Below are 19,490 nucleotides of genomic sequence, written 5' to 3'. Positions count from 1 at the left end.
ATTAGATGATCTCTTGTCTGTTTATTTATTTATTTGATCCTTTTTTTCCTTTTACAAATGATATGAATTTACACACAAGCAGTACGCATGATCTTGGGAAAGACTTTCTGAAAAGCTTTTGTAGGAAAGCATCAATATTGTTTTTAATGAGTATGGTCTGATTTGTCACCAGATGTAACTCATACAATGAATTTATCAAAAATGGTCTCCAGAAGGCATTTGATTCTTTTGGAGAGACTGTAGTTGAGCCTGGTTATGGCCCGTCAAAGAAAGGAGAAGGTGAGTGGCGATATGCTTCCCTCAGGTTTGGGCTGGTTACTCTCGGTAAGCCTAGTTTCTTTTACGGGTAGTGGAGGATAGGAGCATGATATGCTTCCTAGGCATGCAAGGCTTAAAAAACATGACTTAATTCATCTAGGATGAAAGTGAACGTTCAACTTCAGGTGAGTAAAGAGTATTATTTTCACTGAAATTTTGAATTTATGATATTTTTGTTTTTCTTTGTTAGTGTTTCTACTCATAAATGCCCATTATTTTGGATGTGATTGTTGATGCCAACAACCATTCTTCATCTGACATTTGATTACTTTCTGAGTCTGAAAAAATTATATTGGCCGGAAATTCAAAGAATCCAACCTATATGTGCTCAGATTACTTGGACTTGAAGTGTTCAAATCTACACAGTGTAAATAAACCTGCAGGTCATCTCATTCTTCTGATGTTTTTTCCTTAATTTCCTTTTAAGTTACTGGATGCCGCAATTGTAGCACTGAATACATGATGAATGTCAGTGTGCAAGAAATTTTATATTCTTTCTTTGAGCTCTTTAATTACTTACATCGTGTTCATGCTGCATCTTCATAATCTTGCAGGTATACACTCAGAAAGGTGTCACAAGCAAAAAATTCAAATCTGGAATAGAACAGTTAATTCAGAAGGATGTTCTAAGTGAGGAAACTAAGGACGTCATAATTGGGGGATTCCTGTCATATTCAAGCATTAGTTTCTGTTTTGGTCTTTTACATGGTCCGCCGACTGAATAGCATTCATTTTCTGTAAATTTGTGCAGGGCTGGATTTTCCAAACTGGGAACGGAGAGACTTTACGATGGCCGATATGGTGTAATGGTTCGTTTACTCATATTATAGGGCCAACATTTTACCAGGGGTTCATTCACATGTCTGAGGACAAAGTGAAATTTTGAAACAATGGGCCAATCAAACCCCTCACCCGACTGCCAGTCACAGACAGGAAATGATTTGGTGGGGATCAAGTTTGGTGAGATGGAGCGTGACTGTCTTTTAGCCCATGGTGCCTCTGCCAACTTACATGAACGCTTGTTCACGCCGGGTGACTCGTACCAGATGCACATTTATGGGAAGAGCAAGAATGTGGCAAATGTGGTTCAATGAATGGTGGGCAGCGGACGCAAGGTTCGGGGCCCCTATTGCAGTGTTTGTGGATCTGCCGATGACATTGTTAAGGCCGATGTTCCTTATGGGGCAAGGTTACTCTGTCAAGAACTTTTCAGCACGGGCATCTCTTTGAAGTTCGACACCCAGCTCTGTTGAGTTTTCATGGTGGCGTCAGTTGAGTAGTTGACTGTACAACATGTTTATAGAACTTTGTTTTAACCTGCCGTTATGCGTATATCGGTAAATCTTTGGAGAATATGCAGGAAAATTGTGTAGCTTAACATCCCTTATGAGGCCAAGTTATTGTGCCAGGAGACTTTCAGCATGGCATTGAAATGTTAAAAAATGCCGGGGGAGCTTAGCTTCCTTTTATCTAGTGGATCTTTTGTTCCCTTGTACCATATTGATATCAGCAAATTGGAAGTTACTCTGGTTATTGGCCACAAAAGAGGTGCAGCAAAATTAGCTCATGAATTTGTGGAGATTTATGTATCATCTAACTTTTATCGAATCATATGCTTGGAATCTTTAGATGCAGCTTATGATATTCTTATTACAGTATAAAATCCAATTCTAGGATTTACCGAATTTCTATTAATTTCTCTAGGGTACAGCAAACATATTTGAAAGGGTTTGCTTAAAATTGTTTAATTAATCGACAATTATATTTATGAGATATTATAAAATCGTATCATGAGGACAGTTGTGTTTCATTAGGTGACGAAGTAACTCACTGGATCAATAATTCGAAAAACCACAAGAGGTATGTATTTGAACTAATTAGGAAAATATTTCATAAAACTTAAAAAGTAAATTGTTGGATGAATTTCTTTCTATTACTGCTTGATACGTAAAGTATTACTGTCTTAAATTTAGGCTAAGAAATTCTGGTTGGCTCACATCCATTCTGCAATACAGAGATTTTGATGTTAGGTTACAGTGCAATAGGAAAATTACAGTAAGGTCTTTATGGTTTTACTCTAATATAATTAAGTCTATAAGTTTTAAATTTTGACTTTGACAAGGCTATTCGTTCCATCTTTAAGTAATTCAATCCTCAGGTTTTGATAGAGGTCACAACTGTAAGATCGACGTGGGCTTAAGGGGTGCTAACTAAGATTTTGGACGTTAATGAGGATTACAACAAAATACAAGCACTGGTTAATAATTTTCACTGTTCCTCTGTGTATAATAAGTAAAAATTAGCATGCCTTTATAATATTTTTGATATTGCCCTTTTTGGAAGGTTTAAAAAAAAGCATTTAAAATACTTCTTCAAAATATTCCATAGAAATTTTCAATTAATAAAACAAAAATACCATTTGTTGGGAAAAATAATGAGATATATTTTTAAGAAAAAATGGATCAATATGTAGAAAGGAGCATACCCAAGATCAATAGCCAACAGTCACATCTTATTAAGCGTTTAAATAATTTATGTGACCAAGTAATTATTAAAATTTAGTTATGTCTAAATATAAAATATTAACAAGTCACAGATTATGACATGTGTCACCACTATTAGAGTTTCATCAAACTACTTTAAAACTAAAAGGTACAACTACACAAGAAAAATGAGCACTGTTTTTATTTTATTTTATTTTTTTTAGTGTTACTTGCAATTTATTAATATTGCAACTAAAAACCTACTGAACTAACCTTGATGCAGAACAACAACAATATAATCCAAAGTCTACTCTGATGAAAGAAAAATTTACTCTCCTGTACTTTACACAAAAAGAAAGAGCTACAAGGTCTTGTATTAAACTATAAATGTGGTCACTAGAAGAGCAAAAAGATTGATTGGCACCAAAAAACAATTAAGCCAAAGTGCTTGGTCAATAAAGCTAAACTTGTAGATACCTTTTTCTTAAAAGATGTAATGCATAATGTGACCTCATTTTGTTTGTTTGTAATAAACCTCCAAAATAAACAAAGAAAAAGAAAATGTGAACACTTGATCTGCAAGAGACTGGGAGATGATGGATTTGAAAGGCCATGACCATCCCCTGGAGCTGCATATCTCAGTTGGCAGATGCAGACAATTGATCAAATCCTTGTATCCATCAATTTCGAGTTATAATAACACTTGATCCAATGCATTAATAATAATGTTCTGCAGAGATGGTGGGCAATATATATATAGCTTTTTCTCTGGTTGTCTTTACGGGATTGTGGATGGTCCTGGAGGCAAGCCAAAGTTGAATAAATTAGAAAACATGTCAGTATGTTTTAAGTTATAGTGCATGTACCAAGATACGTGGTCACTCTGTAGCAATACACAGGGCCCAGTTGCCATTGCAGAAATGTACATACATGTAGTGTGTTCTGTGTAAGAGCAGTGCAGGTACTCTTAAACAATACTACCAAGTAAAGCCATTAGCATATATCTATATGTATAGTGAAGTGAAGTTGATATACTGTGTAACAAAAAGAAAAGTGGAGAAAATTAGTAAAATGGAAAAGCAAAGAAAGGAGCGAAAGAGTCAAGTAGAAAATTACCAAGATAAATGGTCTGTCTTAAAACTCCTAAATACTTGGGAAACAATACGTAATATCTTTTTAAAAGTATAAAAATAAAGAGGAAAGCTCTAGAAAAAGAAAGTATTAGATGAGCAAAAACTGCCTAAAACTGTGGGTTATTGTTAATGTAAAGTAAACAAACATTTATACGAAACACAAAAATCTCGTAGCCATGCAATTAAAAAACCCTCAAGCAATAAGGAACCCACTCGGCCACAAGAAAGAAAAATTGAAAAAACAACAACAATGTCAGAGTTTGTAAAATTAAGTCTCTTTATTATTTCCCATCCTGGATCTCATCTGACAACAAACTGAAGATCGTCTGTCAAAAGGCTCCAAAATTATTTTTTTTCTTATCCATTGCCCTTGCTCCCCTTTTGATCATCTCTCTGATCTCAGACCAAACTCTGTCTTGTATCAGATCTTTATGTTCTTTTACAGCTAAGTCTGTTCCTTGTGAGATGGCACAGTGTGGAGGACCAAACACATTTAACCAAGATTCAAGGTACATAGCACCAGCAAGCCTCCATATTCTCTGAACTCACATAAAAACTATTGCTTTCTTGTCTTTTGAATACAACCACACAAGTTTTTCAGTTCATTTAGCCCATACCCTTTTGGTCTTCATCTAAGAATTGTACATATTAATGGTGTCTGGTTGTCGTAGAGCCTATATATGTTCAAGAATTGTTGTTGCGGTCTTGAAGCGTGAGTTTCATAACCTGGAACTGAGATTATTAAATTTGGTTCTTGTTTTTTATTTGATTTTGATGAATATAACATTAATTGCTGGTTCATTTGGATGATATTATAAAAACAAGACGAAAGAAGGATGTCAAATAGTACTATATATGATTATATGATGTCAAGTGATTACCTGAAAATGGTGAAACCTTGTTGGAAATCGTCTTATGAAGATGAAGATAGTGGTCGTATTGATGGGTTGTTGTGGTATAAGGATTTGGGGCCTCATGTTTACGGTGAATTCTCGATGGCCTTAGTGCAAGCCAACAGCATTATGGAGGATCAATGTCAACTTGAATCAGGGCCATTGAGTTCCTCAAATTCCGGTCCTCACGGAACCTTCGTTGGTGTTTATGATGGACATGGAGGTCCTGAGACTGCAAGATTCATCAGTGACAATCTTTTCCAAAATCTTAAGAGTATGTTCCCTTCCCCCTTTATTGCTTTGCAATTTCTTTAATTAGTAGCGTTAATGTTTGTTGCATGCCTTGTTGCAGGATTTGCATCGGAGCATCATGAGATGTCGGAAAATGTTATAAGAAAGGCTTTCGCAGCAACAGAGGATGATTTTCTCTCCCTTGTGAAGAAAGAGTGGCCTAGTAAGCCAAATATGGCGTCTGTGGGATCGTGTTGTCTGGTGGGGTTAATATGCAGTGGATTGCTGTATATCGCGAATGTTGGGGATTCTCGAGTAGTGCTAGGGAGAGCACAAAGGGGCACTAGGGAAGTTTCTGCCATACAAGTATCCATGGAGCACAATGCAAACATAGAATCTGTGAGAGATGAGCTTCATTCACTGCATCCCCATGATCCACAGATCGTTGTCTTGAAGCACAAGGTTTGGCGTGTCAAGGGCATCATACAGGTAACTTTCCTGTGTTTTACTTTCCCCTGGTTGTAACAGTTAGGATTAACGGTTCCTGGAGCAGCATTAGACTGTTAAGTCACTTCCATTGTATAGGTTAAGCTGAGAAGAGACTAGTTAGCTCATAAATGTGGGTGTAATAAGTGTACTAAGAAATCTTCTCCTTGTCTTTGCAGGTGTCAAGAGCCATTGGTGATGCATATTTGAAGAGGGCAGAGTTCAACAGAGAGCCTCTAGCATCTAAGTTTAGATTGCCTGAGCCTTTCGAAGAGCCAATCATTAGCGCAGAGCCATCAATATTAGTACATAAACTCTACCCAGAAGATCAATTTCTCATATTTGCTTCTGATGGTCTATGGGAGCATCTTAGTAACGAGGAGGCAGTCGACATTGTACAGAACTATCCAAGACATGTAAGAATACATTTCTGTTCACATTTTGGTATCATAGTTCTGAAACCATTCCTACTCCGGCAGCACAAATGATTGTCAGCTGTAAAGCAAGTAGTTGTATTTATCGATAAATTATGGCTCAAAACTGCTATCATTGCTAAATAGTCTTGTAACTTGTGATGCAGGGAATTGCTAGGAGACTTGTTAAAGCTGCACTAAAGGAAGCAGCTAAGAAAAGAGAAATGAGATTCTCAGACCTGAAGAAGATTGATCGCGGAGTGAGGAGACATTTTCATGATGATGTATCAGTCGTAGTCATATATCTAGATCCGGGTTTGATTGATCAGAACTTCAACTGCAGTTCTCCTTTTTCGATGAGAGGAGGTACTGGGTTCCACCCCCACTACTGATTGATCAAGGCAAAGCTCCTGGCAAATTATCTATGGTTGATAGGAGGAAAAACGTATTCTGAAAGTTGTAGCAAGCCTTCCCATTAGGAAATTTATCAGTTAGTGTTGTGTAAGGTTATATGTGTTAAGAGGAAGAACAGTTCTCTTCTTCGTTAAACACCGACAAAAATCGTACTAGCATGAGAACATCAGTTGTTTACAAGGAAGATTTAATTGGCAAGTGGGGAACTGAGATTACAGAATATGAACCTTATAGTTGCTTATCTAGTGAAAGTGATATCTATGTAGATATAAAAGTTCTTTTACTCTTTGTTTTCTACCTATTGCTTAAAGCTGTACTGTTTCTTTTCCATAGTTGTATTTGGCAACATTAAAAAAAAAAAAAAAAAAATTCACCACTGTTACGTTCAGCTCAGCAGCTGAGTTACACCACCCGCACAATTATTTTTCTTTTTGGCTTCCATTCATCTACAGTACACACGAGTTCGTGATTGAGAGATTGTTAATTTTCTGCTTGACAACTTTCTCTACCTCTTTCTTTTCTCTCAAGAACCGTCGAATCTTTGTTCTTCCCCCCCTCCCCGTTATGGAGTGAGCAAAACCATCAATCTCATCTCCATGCTAATTATAAAATATTAGTAATTCATCTCTTTCTTTTGAGACCTTTGTACCTTCCTTGTTAGAATTGTTAGTGCGACTTTTATTTTACTTCTTAGGGATTTTACTCCTACTTTGTTCCGGTTATTTTTGGAAAAAAAAGAAAGAAAGAAAGAAAATCTCTACTTTTTTGAGTGCGCATACGAATTGGAGTCACCATCCTTTCCCTCAAAAGTTTGGTGAAACAAATTTTAGCATAGTTTAGATACAAATTTATGATTCACGTTTACCTAATCGACCCCAACTGTAGAGGGCTTATTTGTCTCTGCATTTTCAATTAATTTATTGCAGCCTTGCTTAACATGAAATATCTACGTTCAATCGGATGCCCGTTCGTTGTTATCATTTGATAAAAAGATGCAGCTCCATTTGACCATGCGAGGCGGCTGTTACTTTTCAAAATTACATATGAACTTTCAAAAATTACACTTGAAGTTTCACTGCTCTCATGACTTGAGAATACGGCCCTTCTTACAGTAACCGTAGGTATCCTATCTTTTTTTTTTATCTCAAATTTCATCTCAAATGATGTGTCATAATTTTTAATAAAATCTAAATGAATAAACTATTGATGAATATTACATTTAAGATGTAAACAAGAAAAATTATCTTTGGCCTTCCGATTGAACGTAAATTAACAGACAAATCACTTGAAAAGTTTAAATTGTCAACACATAATACAGAAACTTGCCTCAATTGTATTAATTAGTTCATTCTTTAGCTAAAAGACAAGGAGCGAGACCAGCATTCAGTATGGATTACAATATCTCAAAAATTACAGTTTGTTAAAACTCAAAAGTGCTCAATTTTTCATCATCACAGCCTCACAGGAAGGAATGTCCCCATATTTTTAACTGAAATCTGTGAACTAATAATAACACAAACCATTTTTCTGATGAGATAATAACCTTAACCTCAGAGTACAACATTTTTAATCCTCATGGTGATCCATCCCCCACTAAGATCATAAAGTAAAACCATGTATTAATAAGAAATAAAAACACAGTAACAGAAAACCATACAGTGATTTCCTTCTATACCGTTACTAAGTCCATCTATTCAAATGATATCCAAATAGAAAACAAAGAGTTCCACACTAGCCGGGTGTAATTCAGCCTTACAATGAAGATATTCAAAATTAAGAAAAGGAGAGAACTACACAAGATACATAACTAAACAGGAAAAAGACAGTTATCAAGTAACATCTTCCACTCCCGGCATCCTACCTTGCATGTCCAGCAATTCACTCTGTGAAACTATAGAAAATTAACAAGCACCTTTCAACAACTAACCTATCTTAAAACGCCATATAAGAAAAATCAGAAATTCTGAAGCAACTGGCTCAAATTATTTCTCTTATCTGGACCTAGGTTTTGAAACAAAACACCGTTTTTTGAACTAGAAAATAACAGTCTGAAGCAAGTCTAATTTAGCTTCTCATCTGACAGACTAACATTCAATCAAAATGGACTGCATTAGAGGTGTCACATGATCAAAAATAAAAAAAAATGTAGCAGCAACATATGGATTTCATGCCTCCCTTGATACTAGAGGAAATGGACTTAAATTGAAATTGGGCATCCAAAAGTAATATTCCAACAATTAATACAAAAAAGTCCCTGGTTAGCATTAACACCGAACCACAGATACAAACTTACCCTTTTTCCCTGATCTTCCCCCCTCTCTCCCTCTCCCTCCTTTTTCTCCCCCTTTTCCAGGGCATAGAACCCAATTAAAAAAAAATTACGCATGCGTCAAAGACTAATGACCACAATCCTTTAATTTATACTAATAGTCCAAACACAGCAATCACACTATCCTTGTTACTTCTGATTGTTAGTATCAAAGTGTCCTAGATCCTACCATTAGAACAAGTCACCATCAGAGCCCATATGTAAAGCAAAATACCAAATGAAATTAAACTTGAGATCAAATCATACCAAACCGCACTCATTGTCAGAAACTCTAACAGATTTTGATTCAGTTAAGAAAAATCAGTAAAAAATCCAAAAAACTATTAAATCAAAACAACACATTTTGAAACCTAAAATCATATATCAGAATATGAGAAATCCATATGTTGGGCAACTACTTCTGTCTCCAGCTTGATCATAAAATCATATATAAAAATATGAGAAATCCATAGATTGGTCACATGTCAATATATAGGAATCCAATGTTTCTAAAGAAAACAACTTACCTCTCGGTAGTTTCTGAAAGTTGCAAAAGATAAAAAAGATAGAAAAAGGTCCCTAGTTTGTTTCTTCAGAATTTCTGAAATTCTTAGAAGATTTTAAGACAAGTTAAGACTAAAGGTAGTTGCTAATTACTCTAAGTTTCACAAGGTGAATTGATATTCTGAAACTATCTTCTTAAAGGAGGGAAAGCTCATACTGCAAAACCTTGTTAACTGCAATGTAGAAATACATTAAAGGAGGAAGTACTAATTCATCTAGCAAGTAGACATAGGTACAGCCGCAGAAGGAATCACTGAAAGTTAGTACCCTAGACCTGCCAGGAAAATTAAAAAAAAAAAAAAAACATTACAAAAGATCATTCAAAAGATGCAGATACATGTATGAATTGAACCACATCATTCCTAAGGATAGATGACTAAATTGAACATAATTGGTGTGGTAAATGCTAAAGTACACTCCATTCTCAAATTATACCTTAACATGCAAATTTCACAAGGCATTTTCTATTTAGGCCACTCCATCAGCCTCGCCAGTGATAGCTGCCTTCTGTCATATAAAACAAAAGAAAGGTCAGTTCTGTAGAAAGCAAAATTGTAAGAGCATTTTCTCCAATGTGCTTGTAAACAGTAAAAGAGGGACTTACTGCTTCAACTTCAATATTTCCCTTGCCATTCACTTGTGACACAGAACTTGATGAGGTTTTTGAGAAGCTGAAGGGGAAAGAAAAAGCCTAAATCAGTCATGCATGTCAACCAACCATTGTATCACAGACTGTGATTACATATTTATTAAATAATCGGCTAATAACGGGGAAAAAAACAATTCTTTTGCAATAATACGTACCGAAGTGCCCTAGCTTTTCTTTTGTCTTCTTCCACAGAGTCTGTTTTGGGATATGGTGCAAATCTGGCGAGTCGAGCTTTCCTCTTTGCCTCCTCCTCACTAACTGAAGATGGCACAGGAAGCCCAAATCTAAGAAACAACAAGAAGGATTAATAACATACTGTGGAAAACAGTAAACTGACAGAGACTGAAAATTCAACTTCTGCAGACATGAAACCACATAAAGTTGGCATGGACTGTTACCTCTCTGCTCTAGCCTTTCTCTTCAGCTCCTCTGAGGTCTTTGATACCTCCGATCCCTGCGTTTTGGATCCAGTTCCAAACCTGCAAGAAGATCAATCCAAACTAAAACGTCTTAGTGAACAAACAGACAAATGAAAATTCAGGTTTACACGGTAAAACTTGCTATCACCAATAAATAAATCCCCACCAAGTACATGGCAAGGAAAAGAGAAAAGGCAAGATAATTTGTCCTTGGATTTGGATGATAAGATGGAAGTGGAAGAAGCAAAACAATTGTCAAGTTCCATTGTTTGGCATCCCTCAAGCTGGATAGCACAGAGAAACTGTTGCATATAAATTTGAACATCATACCTTCAAATGCTAAATTTCATAGATAGATACCTTTCCATTGTTATATAATAAAGGGTAAAATATAAAGTACTTATGGATTCTGGAATATAATTTTTCTTTCTTTTTCCTATCAAAGAAGCAGCACTTGCATCCAGAAGAACCTCCAAACCCTTTTTTGTTGTGTCGCAGGAGAGGATCTGAATGGAGATTCCATAGCATGTCAAAAACACCGAAACCCAATAGCACACCCTAGCAAGATAGCCCTCAAAAAATAGCTCCTAGGAATGCTCTTGCGGAGCATTTGACGATCTACAGCAATGACTTGATATGGCCTATTATTGATTGGGGTATAGGCTTCTGAATGGGATAAATAAGTGGTCAGACAAAATTTTCGACATAGGGTTGAGACAGTTCCAGCCAACGATCTACTATATCACAGTGGATGACGGAAAAATCAGAACCCCTTTAGCATCTATAAAACTTCCCTTCCCTTAGTTATCTATGTCATTTTTATATAGTACAGGGTGTCATGTAAAGCACTTCTCTCCCTCAGTCAGAGAGGCTTCTCCCAGTTAGAAAATTTGGTATCACAGCTACCACACAAACATAGTCTGGGAGTTCAAACCCAATCCAAGTGCCTAGAGTTCAATACCATCATGGCAATGGGTCACTTTTCAAACATAACCAACAACAGAACACACCAAAAATAAAAGGACTTAACCAACAATAAAACACACCAAAAATAAAAGGACTAGAATGAGATGAAGAAGCCTCAACATTGCATTTGGTAGTGGAATAATTCAAGCACGAACTGAGAACATAGAGACAAACACAAGAAACCCCACAAATAAGCTAAAGCAAAATATAACAATTGATGATGCATCAAGCATTAAATCAACAATCATCCCTTTCAAATTACATTCTGTCATAAAAAACAAGATCAGACATATGAGAAGTAATTTTTGCAACTAAATTGATTACTAAAACAAAAACTAATCAAATCAACAACAAACAATTCACTGTACATGTAAATTACCACAGTCTTTTAGTTTCCTAGAATTACTTTTTCATTTTTTTCCTCTCCTCTATATCAACATAAACAGATAAATAAATAATTTTTACTTTCTAATACATAGAAACCCTAAAATTACAAAAGCAAACGATAATGAGCTTCTAATTACCTTTCAGCCCGAGTATTACGCTTCTCTTCCTCAGACATCTGAACCGGCATGCCAAACCGCTCGGCTCGGCGGATCTTCTTCTGAGTGTCGGTGACCAGATCGGCATCCCCCGACACCGGACTCACCGCAGTAATAGTGACGGCCGTCTTAGAGTCATTGCCGTTCTTCTTGACCTCGACAGCTGAAGAATTAACGGCGGCGCCAGGGTTTTGCTCAAGATCCATGGGGCCCACGTTATTTTTAGGGTTTCCTTCGGCCGATGCCTTGGCGTTGTCGGTTGTGGTGGTGACGGTAGCGAGCTTCTCTGCGTCTGCTGCCATTCAGCGAGTGAGTATATGTATGAGAGCGAGGGGTGGCGTGAAGAGTACGAGCGAACCAGAAGAATATTAAGACGACGAAGGCAGAAAGGCTTTTGAGTTTCCTTAATGCTGCGAAATTGGAAAAGAATGTTCAAATGATAATGAAATAAACAAGTGTAGGGTTAGAAAAGAGATTTCATACTGAGCCGCGCGATTCTTCTTGCTTTGGATATTTTTCAGTGAACGAAAAGTGAACTAACCAAAAACCGACCGGGTTCGGTCTCAATTGGAATTTTCGTTTTCATTTTCATTTTTATAAATATATAAATGCTAAAATAATAAAAGAATAATGCTAATTATTCGAAAAAAAACTATTTGGATTAATAATTTTTTAAAAATCTTTAATCATAAAAAAAAATATAACTAGTTATTTGTAATCAGAAAAACACTCAAACACTCACGTACAAAAAAAATTATATTGCTAAAATATTTTATAATAACTAAATAAAACTTTTACTCTTGTCCTCGACTCCCTTCACTCAATCAATCTGTATCCAACTATTTTGTCATAAACCTTATTATCATGTGGTCTCAATTTATCATTATTGTTTTAATATTTTGGTGTTTTTAAGTCATACTATGTCGGTCAAAAAAAAAAAAAATCAAAAGGATAGACACTTGTGTGAATTATTTATTTATTTATTTATTTTGTATATTGATATATTATAATTAAAATTTTAATGATATTAATAATCAAAAATTAATTATAACACTCTTTAATAATTTTATTATGAAACAACTCGAAAGTCAATCTTTACTTAATATTAAAAAAGATATATTCTACCTTAAATATGAAGGACAAATAAACCCTTATAATGAGAGGAGTTTAGTCCCAATAATGCATGAGTTGACAATAAACTATTATAACACATTCTTTAATAATTTTATTATAACATAATTTAAAAATTAATTTTCACTTAATACTAAAGAAAGATATATTCTACCCTAAATACGAGTCGACAATGGACTACCAACCCATTGGCTTTTATTTATTTTTCAAGGAGTATGTTTTGCGCAAAAACGACACTGTTTCACACACTCGTGGTAAGCCCAAACGTTGTCTGGTGATCAGAAATTTATAAAGGATATATAATAAACGGAAACAAAGAGCTGAAGTCAAATCAATCAGGCCATGGGATTAGCTTCGGTCATTTACAGTGGCGTTCAAGCTCCTCACAAATTCGATTCTCTTCTGCTCCGGTTTTCGCCGACCTCGACCTCGCAAGTTCCCAAATTAACCAGTCTTCTTCATTTCTGTAACTCCCAAGCTCCCACATTCTATTCAGGTTTCTCCCTCTTTTTATCTCCGTAAATAATCATCCGCTTAGTCATGGATTATGTTATGTCTATGAAATTTCGATGTTGAATTTTGTTTTATTTATTCTTTTAATTTTACAGTTAGTCATAACCGACGTGGCCAGTACTCGCCGTTACTTGCGTGTGCCAAAGGAACTGAACAGGAGGATGATTTATCTACTTCAGGTGAAAGGATTTTGCGTTGTATATACTTGATGCTTGAAGCAAAAATATTGAGGTCATGTTTGTAGCTGTTGTCTTGTGCTTCTTAATTAATTTGCATAATTTATAAGTTGATTCTGTTAATATTTTGGTATCTTCGGTGATTTGGTGGATTGAATGGTTAATTAGTTATGCAAAAAAAAAAAAAAAACACAGGCCCTTACGTCAGTGTTGAAGTAGATAGCAAAACTGCAACAACATTTTTGGTTCATGGACTAACGTTGCTCCTGGCCATTTTATTTCGGAGTACCATTTGATTTTTAGACGTTAGTGACTTCTATTATTGTGAGAGTTTTATTTGTTATTTTGGCATCATTCACTAATGTTATCAATTGTCTTGTTGTTGTACCACCTTGTTATGCCAATTTATTTCTTTTATTCTTTTATTTTTTTGTTCTTTTTAACTGTTCTGATACTGATACACTAGTGAAATGTATTTGCAGAAGTTGGGAGGAGCAGTTCCCAGTCACATGAAAATGATAACACATCTCATTCTCCCACTACTGTAGATGATGCAGAGAGGCAAATTGAGGGACGTGAATCTTACACATCATCTGTTAAAACCGTTGCTTTCTGCGTGAGTACCTGTGGGCTTATTATTATGATTGTGTATTCAATATAGGATCCTGTCATTATCTAGATTAAAATCAATTTAGATGTTTTGTTCTTTATAGGTGAGCACTGCAGTGGCATTTGGTCTTGGCGTGGGTTTCATAGAAGGAGCTAGCAAGGCATCAGAATTTTTTGCTGGGTATGCTGGTTTTGGCATGATAATAATGTTAAAGGCGTATATGGTAGAGGAAATTAACACTCAGCGAGCTAAAAACTACTAGAAACTATTACTTTTTCTGGTGTTATGAAAATGGCTAATTGAAATATCATTTCATCGTGCAAGCACTGTCTTAAGCCCTGGTCATATTTGGAATACCTTAGAGATCAGCTTTACGTCCTTTTTGTGTATTGGGAAATCCTGCTTGTAGCTAATGAGGCACAAGTAAAGATATTCTGTTGCTTCTGAAATTCTTGAAGCTTAGCAAATGACAAGAGCTTGCATACGTCAGACTGAGGAGGAGTACTGGAGGTTATATGTCTATATACCTTAAACCAAATTTTGGACCCCCGAGGCTTCTGTTTCTTCTTTACCCCTGCCTCTTTGATTTCCTGGTATGATTAGTTGGTTAATGATGCAAGTTCCTACCCTGGACTAATCGCATCTGCCTCTTTGAATCCCTTTATGATTATAGCTTCTGGAGAGGGATGTACCAAGGGGTCAAATAAAGATGTGACTATAAGCATTTTATTTTAAAAAATTATTTGGCTGTTGTTTTTATCATGTTTATTCATGGAGTTCTCGGACTTATATTAAGTTTCCAAGTGCATGATTTCCCCAATTTATGTTCTAGGTGTTTCATAATAATGATTATTGTGAATGATTTTCAGGTACATTTTGGAGCAAAGTTTGTCAGTGGACAATTTGTTTGTCTTTGTTCTGATATTCAAGTACTTCAAAGTACCAGTTATGTATCAGGTGCTGTACAAACCCTTTAGTTGCTTAATGATAATTATGTAGCCCTTAGTCTCTTGATGTCTTTCAATATTCCTTTTTTTTTTATGCAAATACTGCATGTTAATCATTGGTAACAAACAATTTGTTATGCTATGTAATATAGAATCGGGTGCTTTCATATGGTATTGCCGGTGCAATTGTCTTCCGTTTGTCATTGATATTACTTGGAACAGCTACCCTCCAGGTAAATCCCCTGCCCATAACAGCAAGTTTTCTGTGCTCATTGACATGCTGTACTATTTGAGTGAGTTCTTTCTAAACTTTTTGCCTTCTTGTTATTTAGAGGTTTGAGGCAGTTAATCTGGTCCTGGCTGGAATACTTCTATTCTCATCCTTCAAGGTGCCATTCTCTTCCAATAGATGTAGCTACATTTAATGCAATTCATCGGTGGAAATTAATTTTCTTGATAGATTATTTCAATTTTTTTTCCTTCCTGCTGGATGGCTTGCAATTATATAAGCAATTTTTTTGAAGAATCAAGTAAGGATATTTGAATAACAGTGGAAATAATTCACAGACTTTGATGTTTAAGATCTTGGATCTTTCTTAATTTCTTTGCTACATATTATTTTTTATTATTATTTAGTTTTGTGTATCTCTCTTGAAATAAATTAACAAAATATATATTCTTCTGCATGTGCTATTTCATTCAGTTTCTTGTAGTTATTAGGGGCTTAAATGTACTGTGCCTCATGATTTGCCTTTTTTGTGATAGCTATTTGCCAGTGAAGAGGATGACACTGATCTATCTGACAATTTTATAGTGAAGACATGCCAAAGATTTATTCCTGTAACAAGTAATGTTTTGTGTACACATTCCCTTTATGTTTCTCTGTCTGAGTTCTTACATTTGACTTCATGAATGTTTGTCAAGGTTGATTTCTCAGTCTCAATTTATTTTTCAGTTAGGCCATTGTTGTGTAGCTCAGTTTGAAGTTTGAATTTGATTTGAGTAAACCTTTCAACTAGGCTTTCTTGACTAAATGACTAAGCTTTTGTCCACTCATATTTCAGGTGGAATATGTTGTGTTTGGGAGAGCTAGTTCAAATCATCAACAGCATTGCCTATAAATGCAATATGTTCTTTTTATTCAAGTCATGATGTATTATACTGCTCTTGTGGAAGCGTTACTTTTGTTGAGTTTGGTGCTCTTTCGATGCATTACTCCCACAATTGAGTGGGATACTTGTCAAGATAGAAAAAATAAGAGCAGTTGAGGACTTAGTTGAATAATATTGTATACTTAGGGAGCTAATAGATGTAGTGTTATACCTTTAGTTTTGCACCACTTTCTTTTAATAACCTCCAATAGTAATTGAACACTTATTTCTTGAAGCAAAACGAAGTCTGCTTTGGACCAAAATAACACTACTTGTGCCACCCCCACCCCAACTGCCCTGACCAACACATGAGAAGGGAAGAAAAGCCAACCTAGATGCAAACTCTTTGTTATTTGTATTTGCGTATTCAAATGAAAATTGTGTTGCAAAATCAGTTGCCAAAATGGTTCTGATGATTGAATTCGTATTTTGATTTATTTACCGATATTTCCTTTCCAAGACTTAAATTTTCTTATTTCTATGTGCTACAGCTTATTATGATGGAAATCGATTTTTCACAAATCAGGATGGCATGCGGAAAGTAAGTCATTTATGATTGATTATAAGAAATCAGAATGCTACTCTGAACCTTGGTGGTGTCATTTTATCCCATGTTTGGTGTACTAATTTTTCAATCATTGCATTGAATAATCAGTTGTTACTGTGCTCATATTACATTTCTGTTCTTGCATTATCAGACAAATATCAGAGTTCCTTAACTTTGTTAAATTAATTTTATTTAATTTCTAACAGGCATCAAACATTTTGAGCAGGCAACACCATTGCTTCTCACGGTGGCAGTTATTGAACTCAGTGACATAGCCTTCGCTGTAAGTTCTCATCTGGCATAGACGACACAGCTACACATATCCTGATTATGTTTTATTGATTGATTTTGTAACATAAATGTTGATGAAAATTTCGTTTCCTTCAGGTTGACTCAATTCCTGCTGTTTTTGGTGTTACGAGGGATCCTTTCATAGTATTTTCATCTAATCTGTTTGCCATCTTGGGTACGATTGTTGTTTATTCTTAATATAGGCTTTTTTTATGAAAGGATTCTTGATATAGATTCATAGCAACTCAAAACTGCTACTTATATATATGAAATTGATGATTGCCTGCCTGGAAGGTGGAATTATTGGATCCCGTCCCCCCAACGACCCCCCAAAAAAAAATTCACTCACCCCATCCATGCATAAATACTAACTATAAAAATCCCTATGTGGGGGTATTGATACTTTAACCCCTTGCAAGATGTTAAATCAACTGGTTTTCCCCCTTGGAAAGGTAACAGTTGGAATAAAAATGTAATTTGGGTAGCCCATTCACTTCCGATGTAAGAAACACTAATATGCTGTTTTCTTACATACAACCATTTTCTATATCTCTTTAATATAAAAGAATGTACTTATAATAGTATATAAGGAAATTGTATATCTTATTCAAGTAGGGATTAACCGACGATAACTCCGGCCAATGCAGGCTTAAGGTCACTTTTCACACTTATCTCTGAAGGTATGGCAGACTTGGAATATTTACAGGTAAAAGTTTACTGGGTGTCTATAAATCTTCATTAGCCACATTAACAGATGATTTTGATGCAACTGGCGACACTCTATCAGTGAATTGCAAAAAAAGATAACTGTTACTTCTTGGATTACGTCAGGCTTTTATGCTTCAGTAGTTTGTATTTTCTTTTTCCTCGCATTCAAATTAGTTTTGACTGACTTGATGTCACATACCTTTGGTCTTAGTATGGTTGCATGGTTGGTAAATGCTAAACTTTACTGTCAGATCATGCAACCAATCTCATCTGTTTCGGCATTGATGCTTGTTTAGATAGAATATATTAGATTTTTATAAATAGCCTGTGGTGAAGGAATCTTTTTTCCCCCATTAAATATATAGATTTATCTATATATATTTGCACCATTCATGTAGAGGCTTGCATCCAGCAAAATGGCAGAAATATGCAATAGACGTTTCCTTTGAAGGGATGTCCACATGAGACTGTAGAAACAACAGTTTGCTTTCACAAGTATATGTGGTTTTGATGTGAAACATCATGAGTGCTTTGCATCCAAAAATATCGTATGCTACTGAGTGGCACCAATAATTTTTTTTTTTTTCAAACGTTTGTGGTTACCATCTGTCGAGCAGAATGCATTAATACTTGTAGATTTTTTTCTTGGCTTGTCTCTTTTTCAGCCTTCCATTGCAGTTGTCTTGGGTTTCATTGGGTGTAAGATGATCTTGGATTACTTTGGTGAGTCTCTTCTACCACAAGTATCTCATGCTTAATCATTTTTATTCTTCTTGCTTAAATGAAAATAAATAAAATACATTTCTCGAATCTTCCCACAGGGTTTCACATATCAACTGAGGCATCTCTCAGTTTTGTAGCAACAAGTCTTAGTGCTGGCGTGCTTTTGAGTCTCATGAAGAAGTCTGACTAGTTAAACAAGCAAACCAGCACAAGCAAAGAAGGTGAAAACTTTGTATTTTTACATCTATCTTTAGTAGATAGAATACAAGCAGAGAGATCAAGTTGTTGATCTCTTTCTGTTCCTTTCCATCTTGGGTTATTAATGAAGAAAAACAGCACCTCTTCTGTCACCTTGTATCATTTTTGTCTGGAAAATCCAGAATCTCCAAATTTTTAAGATACTGCTGTAACACTCTTTGTAAATTATTGAAAATACCTGTCTGTGCAAGTCTTCTAACATAGGAACTCTTTCTGTTTTCCTCTCTCTCTCTCTCTCTCTATATATATATGAACATATTTTCGTTTGACTTCGCGCTTTAGTTGATAAGTAGCAAACTCGTAATTCTTCTGCCGCAGATACGTGGCAATTAGAAGATGCCGAGAGTCACATCGATCACACCCGCACTTCTCTTGTATGTTAAGGTCGTGGGCCCCAAGCGCAGGTAAATATCTCCTGTATGGAGAGTAGATTTCCAAGATAATATTCGATAGAATCGGCAAAAAAAGTCCGAGCCTGTCTGGTGGGCTTAAGCCCGGCCCTTCAAATGAGAGAATGGACAAAGCTTTAAGAAAACAAGGCTTCGACCAGTTTGAGCGTTCTATTTTTTTAAATATAAGTTTATTAATTAAAATTTAAAAAATAATAAAAAACTTA

General features: G+C 35.5%; 3 protein-coding genes and 1 pseudogene across 5 annotated transcripts; 3 read left to right on the top strand and 1 right to left on the bottom strand.

Moving 5' to 3' along the window:
* Positions 1 to 255: 255 nt before the first annotated feature.
* LOC102610081 (DNA-directed RNA polymerase D subunit 2b-like) lies at positions 256 to 1,946 on the top strand (annotated as a pseudogene).
* A 2,085-nt stretch (positions 1,947 to 4,031) lies between these two features.
* Positions 4,032 to 6,699, top strand: LOC102610291 (probable protein phosphatase 2C 38). Its single transcript, XM_006480478.4, has 4 exons — positions 4,032 to 5,101; positions 5,180 to 5,547; positions 5,724 to 5,960; positions 6,125 to 6,699. The coding sequence occupies exons 1-4, from the start codon at positions 4,771 to 4,773 to the stop codon at positions 6,347 to 6,349; spliced, it is 1,161 nt and encodes a 386-aa protein (XP_006480541.1). The 5' UTR covers positions 4,032 to 4,770; the 3' UTR covers positions 6,350 to 6,699.
* A 1,266-nt stretch (positions 6,700 to 7,965) lies between these two features.
* On the bottom strand, positions 7,966 to 12,253 carry LOC102610791 (protein MODIFIER OF SNC1 11). Of its 2 annotated transcripts, none has more exons than XM_006480480.4 (6): positions 11,802 to 12,253; positions 10,291 to 10,371; positions 10,048 to 10,176; positions 9,848 to 9,914; positions 9,679 to 9,750; positions 7,966 to 9,517 (listed from the first exon to the last, which is right to left on the bottom strand). In XM_006480480.4, exons 1-5 carry the CDS (start codon positions 12,119 to 12,121, stop codon positions 9,712 to 9,714), a joined length of 636 nt encoding a protein of 211 aa, XP_006480543.1. In that variant the 5' UTR covers positions 12,122 to 12,253; the 3' UTR covers positions 7,966 to 9,517; positions 9,679 to 9,711. The 2 variants fall into 2 exon arrangements, with proteins under 2 accessions (XP_006480543.1, XP_006480544.1); XM_006480481.4 differs by having other exon boundaries at positions 7,966 to 8,254.
* Positions 12,254 to 13,175: 922 nt separating this feature from the next.
* LOC102611496 (hypothetical protein) lies at positions 13,176 to 19,075 on the top strand. 2 transcript variants are annotated; one of them, XM_006480482.4, is made up of 14 exons: positions 13,178 to 13,446; positions 13,559 to 13,642; positions 14,122 to 14,255; positions 14,353 to 14,429; positions 15,119 to 15,206; positions 15,349 to 15,429; positions 15,529 to 15,585; positions 15,962 to 16,043; positions 16,839 to 16,888; positions 17,121 to 17,177; positions 17,282 to 17,360; positions 17,833 to 17,891; positions 18,559 to 18,616; positions 18,715 to 19,075. In XM_006480482.4, exons 1-14 carry the CDS (start codon positions 13,293 to 13,295, stop codon positions 18,804 to 18,806), a joined length of 1,152 nt encoding a protein of 383 aa, XP_006480545.1. In that variant the 5' UTR covers positions 13,178 to 13,292; the 3' UTR covers positions 18,807 to 19,075. The 2 variants fall into 2 exon arrangements, with proteins under 2 accessions (XP_024955520.1, XP_006480545.1); XM_025099752.2 differs by lacking the exon at positions 17,833 to 17,891 and having other exon boundaries at positions 13,176 to 13,446.
* The last annotated feature ends 415 nt before the right edge of the window (positions 19,076 to 19,490 follow it).

The sequence above is a fragment of the Citrus sinensis genome, chromosome 6 (genome assembly GCF_022201045.2).
Source record: "Citrus sinensis cultivar Valencia sweet orange chromosome 6, DVS_A1.0, whole genome shotgun sequence".
Classification (NCBI taxonomy): Eukaryota; Viridiplantae; Streptophyta; class Magnoliopsida; order Sapindales; family Rutaceae; genus Citrus; species Citrus sinensis.
This window is presented reverse-complemented; position numbering and strand designations above follow the sequence as displayed.

Bases quoted from the DNA above. Each gene is read 5' to 3' on its own strand.
- LOC102610791 (XM_006480480.4), bottom strand. From the start codon at position 12,121: ATGGCAGCAGACGCAGAGAAGCTCGCTACCGTCACCACCACAACCGAC. The intron at 10,372-11,801 runs GTAATTAGAAGC...ATCTTCTTGCAG, and splicing joins CGTAATACTCGGGCTGAAAG to GTTTGGAACTGGATCCAAAA. The intron at 9,915-10,047 runs GTACGTATTATT...TTTCCCCTTCAG, and splicing joins AGAAAAGCTAGGGCACTTCG to CTTCTCAAAAACCTCATCAA.
- LOC102611496 (XM_006480482.4), top strand. From the start codon at position 13,293: ATGGGATTAGCTTCGGTCATTTACAGTGGCGTTCAAGCTCCTCACAAA. The intron at 14,430-15,118 runs GTATGCTGGTTT...AATGATTTTCAG, and splicing joins GCATCAGAATTTTTTGCTGG to GTACATTTTGGAGCAAAGTT. The intron at 15,430-15,528 runs GTAAATCCCCTG...CTTGTTATTTAG, and splicing joins TTGGAACAGCTACCCTCCAG to AGGTTTGAGGCAGTTAATCT.
- LOC102610291 (XM_006480478.4), top strand. From the start codon at position 4,771: ATGTCAAATAGTACTATATATGATTATATGATGTCAAGTGATTACCTG. The intron at 5,102-5,179 runs GTATGTTCCCTT...GCCTTGTTGCAG, and splicing joins TCTTTTCCAAAATCTTAAGA to GATTTGCATCGGAGCATCAT. The intron at 5,548-5,723 runs GTAACTTTCCTG...TTGTCTTTGCAG, and splicing joins GTGTCAAGGGCATCATACAG to GTGTCAAGAGCCATTGGTGA.